Raw genomic sequence first — 10,881 nt, 5'->3', positions numbered from 1 at the left:
ATCTCCTGATATTTCATACATTAAATCGATATATGGAAGCTGTTCTTTTGCTGTTACATTTTTTCACAAGCTATGTATTTACCCTTGCTAGGGCTCCTCAAAAAAATGTGTCAGGGCTTCTGGCTCATGCCAGCAGCGTGTGGTTTCTTGAGAGTGAGTCATTGCATTTGCAAGGCTTCAGCTTGAACTGGAAGCTGGATTTCTGCGCTGTTCCTGGGGACTTGCCTACAGCCAAAAACTACTCGGAGGTATGCGGGGATGCAAGGGAATACAGGTCTTGGGTGGACTGGAGGAGAAAAGTATTTGTTTTTTTCCCCGCTTAGCAATTGCAGCCACAGTGGGCTGCATGAAACCAGAAAAGGAGGCTCAGCCTACAGGGTCAGGGGAGGGTCCCCAGATGAATTAGGCCACCTGGGATAATCAGGAATGGTTATTCTGGGTACAGCAGAGCCTCAGGAACAGCGCTGAGGAGAATGAAAGACAGATTCCCTTTTCCTCGTGCTCTCTCTCTATTATCTGCACATAAATTATTCACATTCTTTGCAAGCCGAGTCCTGTCTTGACTGAAGGAGTTCAGATTAGTAGAACCCAACAATTTTCTGCATATTTCATGATAAAAGAAGCTCCAACTGGGCCAGAGATTAGGAGCAGGAGGAAAAGGGATAGGATTTCTTCTGATGAGAGTTTCCTGAGATTTCTGGACTCGTGATAGCAGGGACTCCTGCATACCCAGCCAGAAAAAGGCCACGGCATGGAGAGGATGGAAGGAGATTCCCCCTGGGCAGCTTGGGGAGCTGCCACGCAGACAGAGGAGCGATGCTGGGGATCACACGCTCCCCTTCTGCCCTGCTCAGATGCCAAGGTAGATTTCATTATATACATTTAGTAACAGAAACTGCCTTAAAAATAATTCCAGATGAAGAGCCATCTCAAAGCAAATGTGAGCCATTCCGGCACTGCTGTTTCAGCATTATCCAAACAAAGAGGCCAGTGCTGCTTGGTTCCTCCCCGCCATCCCCCTCCACCTCCCTCGGTGGCGTTTTGCCATCAGCATTTCCATGGAGTGGCTCATTTTTTACCAATTATCATTTTTGGGTGGCGAGGGAGGAGGAGCACCAGATGGTTTCCAAGCAGCTCCGTTATGTTACAGGCACCAACGTTTTGGGCAGGGCTTCTCTCACCCTGGTTTATTGATCACCAAGCATATGGGGACCCCAAACGCAGCAGAGGCTCCCAGGCCCCATTTCAGTGCAAAGAATGCCAGAACTCAGTTTTACAGAATTCACAGAAATCACAATTTCTGTCTAGGGGAGATTTATGTGGTCTTCCCCCCCCCATCTCCAATGTGCATATATGCTCAAGCACAAGTGACCCCAAAATACACCTCGGCTGTCCTTCTGGGTACAGTCTTGGCCTGATCCATATATATAAAATGTACCCTGGGCTAATTTGCAAAGTTTTGCAAGGAACTTTACCCCTCATCCAGGGCTACGGCAGCTTTCAGCTTAAAATAAGCCAGTAAATCACAGCAATGCTCTGCTCAGCTCAGAGCATCCTCAGAGGTTACAACCCCTCAGACCACAGCGATAAAACTCCAGCAGGGCTCGCAGTTCCCAAAACAGCCTCTTCAGTGACCTCCCAGCAGGTTTATGGCCTTATCCTCCACCGCTCCCTTCAAACACCGTCCCACCAGCACCTCTCGCCTGCAATCAGGCTGGTTTTCCCCCATTCCACCCCGGCAATTGCTACGGACACAAAGCAGGCAGGCTGTAAAGAAATGCTGATGCTAAGGTTCAGTAAAACAGCTTTGCTCCCTCCCCGACCTTCTTTGCTCTCCTCGAGTTTTGCAGGGAGCCAGCAGGGGAGGGAGGAGGGGGCCCCAGACGAGTTCTTTGTCCTGCTGAGGTTTTGTGGCCGGTGAGGGGTGATTCATCATGGAATTATTTCATCCCTTTCCAGCCTAGGCTTACTCTTTCCATCACGCCCTTGTGACGAAAAGATGATGATGGGCAGCACCTTTAGGGACGCTGGGCTGGGTGGGAAGACGGCTGGGTTTGGTGCCAGAAACTGCAGAAAAATTGTCAGGGAAGGGGTTGTTCGATTCCCAGTTAACCTCCAGTCCCAGCCCCAGCTGGAAGTCCCACAAGAAATGCAGCAGATCCCAGGGCCAGGCTGAGCCCAGGAGCCATCCCCTCCTCTCATCCCTTTCTGAGACCAAGGCCAAAGGCCATTTCTTCTGGGGATGTGGCTCACGAGCTACCAGGCTTGGGTGGAGAACAAGTTGTACACAACAAGACCGGTGTGGATTAGCATTATTTTTCCATTTTTTTTTCCTACAATCCCTTGTCGTCTGGGCACCCACCACCTTATGACAAATTCCTCCTTCTCAGGTGGTTTCTAAAGCTGGCTGGGAATGAGCACAGTCCGTCCTGGGAGGATGCAGTGGGCAGGAAAACGTTGTAAAGCTGCAGCATTGCCATTCCTCCTCCGGCCTTTGGAGATTTTACATGGGCAGCAGAAGCCAGAGAATGGGGAAGTTGCCAAATAGTTGAAAGGGTCCCCTTGTTAGAAGGGGTAGAGAGTGCAAGCAGCAAGGGAGGGGGCTTTCCGAGAGCTGTTTAAACATTAGCCAGCACAACAATTGCCCTGTGTTCCCATTTCCCATTGCCACTTTTTTTTTTTTTTTTCCTTTTTTTTTTCCACCTCTGTGCTCACTCGAAACCACAGCAGGGTTGAGCAAGCCGGGATACCCTCAGCCAGCCCAGTGCGAACGGGGAATGTCACCCTGAGCACCACGGGCTGGAGCCACAGAACGGGACAGGACCGAGTACCAAGGGGGTGGCACAGCAAGGGCACCACCCTGGTGCCACAGCATCGTACCCAGTGCCCAGCTCTGCTTTCCCTGGTCGAGGAGCTGCTTGCACTGGGAGGCTGGTGGGGTTTCAGAGAGCCACCACTCATAAAATAAAGTCAGTGTGGCACGGAGATGCTGGGGGTTGGACCTTGACACGGCTCCGCTGCCCGCAGCGCAAGCAGGAGTGCCTGCCTTGATCTCCCACTGACCCAATACCACTCAAGCCCTTTCCCCAGCATGTGAGAGACAAATCCTATGCATTAAGCATCTTTAGGATGGGGATCTGAGTATCATGACACCATCCATTTATTTTTTTTAGCCTTGGGAGTAAGAAAAACACTAGCAACCCTCCCTTACAGACCCACAGCAGTGCCGGATGGGACCAGGAGCTTCACATGGTGCGCCTATCTCCCCAGACACCAGCTTTTGGGAATCCTCCAGCCCCAGCACTGGGTCACAAGAAACTTCCCAAGCTGACAGCAGCCTGTTTCAGCTGCAAAATTTGGGAAACACCGGGCCAAAGTAATGCTAACAACATAATAATAATTCTGCTGGGTGAGGTGAGCTCTGCCTCCCATTCCCCGGCGTTTGCCAGCACCCCGTGGCCATGGGCGCAGAAACACTTCTGGCAAACTCCTCATCCTGAAGGGTTTTTGCAAGCAGCTTTCCAGGAGATGCCATTAGTCAGGACTGTCAGGGAGGGAGGACAAAGAGGTCGTTAGTGCTGATTCAATGCCCCAGGGCACAGGGGATTATTGCTGCTCACCTGGCCGCTGGGTATGGCTCCAGCACAAACACCTGCGGGGTCAATGGGCTCATCACTCACCTGCCACCAATATCTGAACGTAGTTGTGGAGAGTTGCTTTTTTATATAAGGTTTCCTCTCTTAAATATCTGATGGAAGCAAACACAAGCAAAGCTGAAATAAAGAGTACTTCCTTGGAGCAGATATTCTCAGGCTATTCTCTCCATATTCCCTACTCATCACAAACTGCCTTCGTTAAGGATATGCTCGTGCTGAAACATCTCAATTTTGTCCTAATGGGTAAGTACTGTCTCTTTTTTATTTTATTTATTTATTTTTTTGCATGATATACTTGTGAAGTGTCTGGTGTCCTGCAGACCTGACTCACCACAGCAGCCTTTTGCTGCTCATACAAAAATCGGGGGCAATTCACACTGAAGAAGCTCTGGGATGACTAAAAGCAAGGCCAACAAGGCCTAAGCTTGAATCAGCAGGTTGTTTTTCTTAGCCTATTCTCAAGAGATGGTCACCCTCATACCACCCAAACCTTGAGCAAAAGTACCTCGTGCTGTGCAGAGAAACATCTCTTTGCACTGCACTGTGCTCCAAAGCTTCAGTGCTCCAGGAATTACATTAACCGAGATGATCCCTTTAAAGATACTTGCTTGGGAGCAAATCCCATTTGAAATAAAGCAGAGGGATTTAGCTTAACAAGGCAAATTGGGGAGGGAAGGAGAGAGGGAGAAGGATGTGCTCAGCTGAGAGAGCAGGAGGCAAGGCAGAGGCAGAAAGTGCAGACGAGGAGCTGCAAGGCTCTTGGGATGAAGGAGGCATCATGAAACGATGTGCAGGAAAATGTGGGGCGCGCCAGGCTGCTGGAGGGGTTTCTGAAGCAACTAGCTCATCTCTGAGCTTATTTCTGTCCCAAACACCGTCAGGTGGAGCAAAACCCTCTGAGATGGGACACTTTTTGTAGTTTCTTGCCCTCTGAGTGATAGAAGACGCAGGGCCCTGGTGCAGCGGACACCCCAGCTGCTTCCTGGCTGCTTTTTCCCCCAGGGGCAGCATCCTGGGGCACTCCCTGGTGTCCTGGGCCCCACACACCATCAGGTCCCAAAAACTGTGGTGCTGGGGACCACAGCCCCAGCATTGCTAGCTGTTTTGCTGGCCTCCCTGCTCGGGGAGATGGTGCAGCAGTATAAATTAAGGCTGGAGCACTGCTTTGGGGCACCGTGAGGTCAGGGAGCTCCTTGTGTAAGGTTTTCATGACAACTGGCCCAAACACACAGAGCCCCTGCTGACAGAGGCACTCTCCAGCCAGGAGGAGAGGCTGCGTGGCCTGAAGGAGGACATCTGTCTGTGCAGCTCAAGGCACAAGGAGCTTTGCCACAAGTGGCTTTAGGGTTAGATAAATTGCAAGACACCCCTGCTAAGCCCCCCTGCTCGCAGCCCGAGGGCAGCAGACCTTGGTGAAGCCACGCACTGAGCCCCAACCTCTCAAAACCTACAGCCCCAACCCTTCTGGCTGTTTCCATCGCAGAGCCCAGCTCAGGGGTGGCTCCTTCCCTTTACACCAGGGCCTGGTCCTGCAATGCACACAGCACATCCTCGCACCCAGGAGTGCTGGAGGCCATGCGGGATGTGCTTTGGGCAAACCTCTCGCAGGGTTCATGCTCGCTCCGTGCCCCGTCAGATCGCACCGTCACCACTCCCACTCGTTTCCTCGCCAGCTGCAAAGTCACCACTTAAAAATATATAAATAAATAAAATAGAAAAAGTCGTTTACCACCCGCTCTGGCTCTCATCTCCGAGATGTCACCCAAGCTTCCTGTGTCAGCAGCCACCCGGGAGCAGGGGCCGCCTGCAGCTCAGCCCAGCAGCATCCTGTTCCCAAATGCCTGCCTGGCGCCTTAACCCCTGCAGCCCCAGCTGTGCCCCTGCCTGCACCACAAAAACCCCGACCTCCTCCAGCAAACAAAAGCAAGACCTCACTCCTCTAAGGGCCGTGATGTACCTTCACATAGGTTTAAAACGAGAAGGGAGAGGGGAAGAAAATAGCCACGGCAGAGAAGTGTTCTCCCCTTTTACACACGGGAGCGCAGATGCTGAAAAATCAGGTGGCTTGCCAAAGGTTTTGGAGTTCATCCACTGCAGAGCTTTCCATGCTCCTGATGCCCCAGAGGATGTCCTGTCCCAGGGTTTGTCCTTTGGGCTGCTGGCCCAAAAGCAGGTTTCTTCTCCGTCCCTGTGCCCAAGGGAGGCAGGAGCAAACTCCGCCGTGTCGAGCTCTGGGAAGCGCCCCTAAAATGCGGTGCTGACAAGGAGAAATAAGCAGAGGGACACGTGTTGGTTTTTGTTTGTTTTTTATCAGGCCCTTTCATTGTATAAATAATTTATTTCAGTTCACAGCATTATGTCTGCATCTTTTTTAAAAAAAGAGGAAAGACAGGAGGGACAGAGACTGATGGGCAAGGGCAGGGCTAAGACACAGGCAGCAGGATTTCCAACACTGATGGGCACACGGCGAGGTACCTCGTGGAGTGAGACCCGTACCTCATGACGTCGGCTAAAATAAAAAAAAAAAGGGGTCGTTCAAACAGGTTTAGAGGACACACAACCTCGCAAAACGCTCGGCTCGTTTTCAGAGCAACAACCAACACGGGCAGTCAGTCCCCTTTAGCTGCTGTTCTGCTGAAGCACCTCTTCTTCTAGCCCACCGTAGGCGACGCTCATCTTCACACAGGAAAATCAGCACGCAGTCGTGAAACGTTACGGAAATACCACGGAAGCCATTAGCTACTAATTGGAGAAGTACTTTTAATTATTGCAGAAAGCCGAGCTGGTGGGAACGGCACCCCGACAGCATCCCGCCTGCCTCGGCTGAGCCTTGAAGCACGCGAGCCAGGCGCGTGCCTGAAAGCTCAGCCAAAAAGCAGTCCCATCTCTGAGGGGTGCTCGGTGCCAGCAGACCCAAGATCCATACCTTGATGGCGAGGAGGCAAAACACACAACCAACACCCACATTCGTTCTTTTTAAGAGGTGGCGGGCAAAAGGAGTTCTGTGTTTTGCCCCTGGAACGGGTCACTCACCAAAAAAAAAAAAAAAAAAAAAAGGTTTAAGCGTTTGGCTTCTGTGGCATCAAAAATAAATATTTTGCTCTCTCTCCCAACAGCAAGTACCAAAGTGTTCCAGGTGAAGACAAAGCAAAGGAAACCCAACGAGGCAGGCACAGAGCCTCCTAAGCTGATGGGACCAGCCCACTCGCTCCGCGCGCAGGTCGGGACTCGTGTAGGAACTCAAATCCCGCAAAAAAAAAAAAAAATAACAGAGACATACTGCTTGGCCGCAGCGTTTGTTTTCTGACAAAATGCCATTGGAAAGGTACCGCGCTCATCGCTGCAAGGGGAGAATCAACTCCCTGAAACCTGAGGGCATTTTTTTTTTTTCTTTGTCTGCTTGGTGGTTTCCTTGGCTGTTTCGGGGAGGGTTTTCGACCAGGAAGGCTGGTGGAAAAGCACCACAAACTCCTGCCTGCCTGGCTCTCCCTCCTGTCTGTGGGCAACATGGGGAGCGAGGACCCTGCTTTTGTCCCGCAGAGAGCTGGTTCCCGGGCCAAAACACTGCCAGCAAATGGCTTACGGTCCCCAGGGCCCCCAGCCTGGCCTGATCCCACCTCAGTGCCCAAACATTCACCTGCTGGCAACCCGGGGCTCTCTGCTTTCCATCGGGTTTAAATCTTCATAAAAAAATAACCTTCCCCCCGCCTCACCCCCTCTCTCCACACCCCATCGTTTCCCCGGCACTGCCGAGTCCCCTTTTCCTGCCGCATTTTGCAATCTTTTTGCAGGGTTTTGCAAGCTCTGCCCATTTCACCCGGCAGCTGTCTGTCCTGCCACGACCCCCCCGAGCTCCCGTTTAACAAGCGCTGCCCCAGCCTCTCGCACCAGCTGCAGGGCAGCACGGTGACTGGTCCACCCAGTGGTGTACAAAGCTTTTTTTTTTTTTCTTAAAATCTGTATTTTGGGTCACCCCGAATGGAGCATATTAGCACCTTGGCGCATGCCTGGGCACAATAAAGACCTGCTCGTGGCTTTGCTTCAGGAGAAGCCACAACCACGCCTTTAAGAACAGAGACTCCTGGACGCCCCTCACTTCACCCTTTTCTTTTTTTTTTTTTTCTTTTTTTTTTTAAGCAAACAGCTTAAAGCTCAGCACCAGTCACCAGCTGCTACACACCCCCAGCCGCTGCGGCATTACTGAAGGCTGCCTGCCCTTGTGCTCTGCACTCATCTGCTCCCTAAAACACCAGCCCGCGGGGTTTGGATTTGTCCCCTCAGCCGGGGTTTGTCCCCATGGCTGGGGTTTGTCCCCTTGTCCAGGTTTTGTCCCCTCGGCCATCTCCCCCATTTTACGCTACTCCAGCCCCCCAGCGAGGGATGCGGGCAGCCGAGAGCCGCCCTCCTTGCCGGCTGACCTTGCATTAAAAGCTCCAGGCGCGCGTTCGCCCTCTCTCAAATGCACTTTAACAGGGTCCTGCCCTGTTCACCCCTTGGCCTCCGCGCCCCGCAAGGACGGAGGGGCGCTGGGGGGGCCACCCCCGCTCCACGGGCTCTTGGCCGCCCGCGGCGTCTTGTCCCGCTCAGAGCATCTCCAGCCCGGCCAGGGGGGCTCAGGGCATCTCCAGCCCGGCCAGGGGGGCTCAGGGCATCTCCAGCTCGGAGCCCAGCAGCCACCCCGTGCTCCACGCCGCCCTCCGGCCGGGGAAAGGGTGGTGGGCAAGGGGGAAGAGCGGGAGAAGGAGATCCTGGCTCTCGCCCGCAGTCAGGATCAGGGCTTGGCTAGCAGGAGCGGTATTGTTATCACCGCTATTGTCGTCGTTTCATTTGGAAAGGGACAAAAAAAAAATAAAAAGAAGGAAAAAAAAAAAAAAAGGAAAACACAAAAAACAGGATCGCTTTGGTTCTCTCTCCCCCTCGGTTCCTTTGTCTGCATTCCCACCCGTCCACGCGTCTGCGGGCTTCTACCGCTTCTTCTTCTGCTTGAGGGACTTCCTCCGCTTCAGGATCATCTCGTAGAGCTTGTCCATGCCCTCCGTCAGCCCCTCGCCGATGATGGCGCAGGCGGGCTGGATGTGGTAGGTGGTGGAGGGGGTGAGCTCGTGCAGGGCCAGCTGCTTCTCGATCTCGGCCACCGGCAGGGACTTGGGCAGGTCCTGCTTGTTGGCGATGACCAGCAGCGGCGTGCCCTGGTTCTCGGCGAACTTGGTCACCTTGTGCAGCTCCGTCTTGGCCTCCTCCAGCCGGTCCACGTCCACCGAGTCCACCACGTAGATGATGCCGTCGGTGCAGCGGCTGTAGGACTTCCAGAGCGGGCGCAGCTTCTCCTGGCCGCCCACGTCCCAGAAGTGGCAGCTGATGCCCTTGGCCGTGCCGTTGCTCAGCCGGATCTTCTCGGTGTTGAAGCCGATGGTGGGCACGGTGTTGACGAACTCGTTGAACTTCAGCCGGTACAGCACCGTCGTCTTCCCCGCCGAGTCCAGCCCCAGCATGACGATGTGCAGGGACTGGAAGGCGGAGATGTTGGACGAGATGTTCCCCATGGCCGCCTGCGGGGCGCCCCTCGCCGCCCGCCCCCCCCTCCTCCTCCCCTCACAACCCGGCGCCCATGGCCGCGGCCCGGCCCGGCCCGGCTCGGCTCGGCCCAGCCCGGCTCGGCTCGGCCCTGCTGGGCTCTCCTGGGCTCGGCAGGGCTCGGCTCGGCCGCTGGCGGCTCCACGCCGAGCCGGGGCTCGGGGACTGCCGGCCGCCGCCTGCCGCCCCGCCCGGGAGGAGGGGCCGCGCCGCCGCTTCCCTCACGGCCTCCTGCCCTCCTTCCCTGCCTCCTTCCCTCCTTCCCTGCCTCTCTGCTGTTCCTCCCAGCCTTGTGGCCGAGCCGAATTGCTCGGGAGGTGACAGCGGGCACTGTTTTCTTGGTGGAAATGCCCACGAGCAAGGCTCCTTGGCACCTTGTCACCTCCTGGCACCGTGTCACCTCCTGGCACCGTGTCACCTCCACACGTGGCGTGTGGCGTCACGCAGGTGCAGGGCTGGCTGGAGGGTCAAACACCCACCCAGCACACCCTTTGCCCTCCATGGGATAATCGCAGCCTTGCTTTGCCCCAGGTGCTGTGCCAGCTCCAGGGGGAGGAGGTGGCGAGGGCTCCCTCTGTGCTCGGTGGCACTGCACAAAGCCAAACCCGCAGGGTGGCAAAGCCCAAACCACCACCTCCTGCTCAGCACAAGAGCAGGGCAGGATCAGGGGTGTGCCACAAGCTCTGGGAATAGCTGGATCTTACCGAGGGCTTACAGCAGGCTTAACCCCCTATGTAGATGAAGGACAGCACTGCCAGCCCCGGGACACCCTTTGGGAAGCCCTCTCCCCTCCATCACCTCAACTGCAGGAGCCAAAGCTCCCTTCCCTTGCTCCTCTTTCATTCCCACTGCTGGAGACAGATCTGAAGCTCAGGTTGAAAGGCTTCCCTGTCGAAACAGGCCACCAAAATTTCTTTCTCCCAACAGCTGAAGTCGAAGGGCGAGCTGCCCCTCTTTTTTTTTTTTTTCACCCCGGCATTGATTGTGGGTTATAAATAAAGGCGAGATGAGATAGACAGGCTGATCAAACCTGGGGGATGTTCAAAAAAATGGCCTTATATCAGATGATCCCAAGGGGACGGAGATAAACAGGAGCGTTGCGGTGGTGAATTATGCTGCAGCTAATGCCAGCTACCCATAAATAAACTGTTAAGACCTCCGCTGAATATTAAGCGCAGAAATACCAGCGTTAATCGCAGCTGAGAGGAGTGTGCCCAGTCCATTCAGTGGCAAATTTAGGGAGCCGAAACCCATCTTTGCCATACATCCCCCTCCCTCCTCTACTTTCTGCCCCTCACCCTGAGGTTATGCAGCCAAGGTTAAAGCCAGCATTAGCATCTAAATGTGTGTCTGGGAGCATCTGACAAAGGCAAAAATGCTGGTCCCCAACATTTCGCTCCAGCAGCAAGAAGGCTGTTGCTGCCATAGTAACTGCTTTCAGACATGGCAATTATTTCTTCCCAGCCCCACCAACCCATCTCCCCTCCCCCAGCTAATCTTGTGCTTCGATGTATATTTTTTTTCCTTTTTCTTTCCTTTTTTTTTTTTTTATTTCGGTGGCACACAAAGGGATGGAGACCGCACACATCCACCAGCAGTGTGCCCGTGGACAACGCGGGGATGCTGCCTGCACAGGCACGGAGCATCCCTG

General features: G+C 54.1%; 1 protein-coding gene across 1 annotated transcript; it reads right to left on the bottom strand.

Moving 5' to 3' along the window:
- Positions 1-5,945: 5,945 nt before the first annotated feature.
- On the bottom strand, positions 5,946-9,393 carry ARL4C (ARF like GTPase 4C). The gene has a single exon (XM_068686176.1). It carries the CDS (start codon positions 9,197-9,199, stop codon positions 8,621-8,623), a length of 579 nt encoding a protein of 192 aa, XP_068542277.1. The 5' UTR covers positions 9,200-9,393; the 3' UTR covers positions 5,946-8,620.
- Between the last annotated feature and the right edge of the window lie 1,488 nt (positions 9,394-10,881).

Source organism: Anas acuta, chromosome 6 (assembly GCF_963932015.1).
Source record: "Anas acuta chromosome 6, bAnaAcu1.1, whole genome shotgun sequence".
Taxonomy (NCBI): domain Eukaryota; kingdom Metazoa; phylum Chordata; class Aves; order Anseriformes; family Anatidae; genus Anas; species Anas acuta.
This window is presented reverse-complemented; position numbering and strand designations above follow the sequence as displayed.

What these genes read in the sequence shown, in the direction of transcription:
- ARL4C (XM_068686176.1), bottom strand. Translation starts at nt 9,199, where the DNA reads ATGGGGAACATCTCGTCCAACATCTCCGCCTTCCAGTCCCTGCACATC.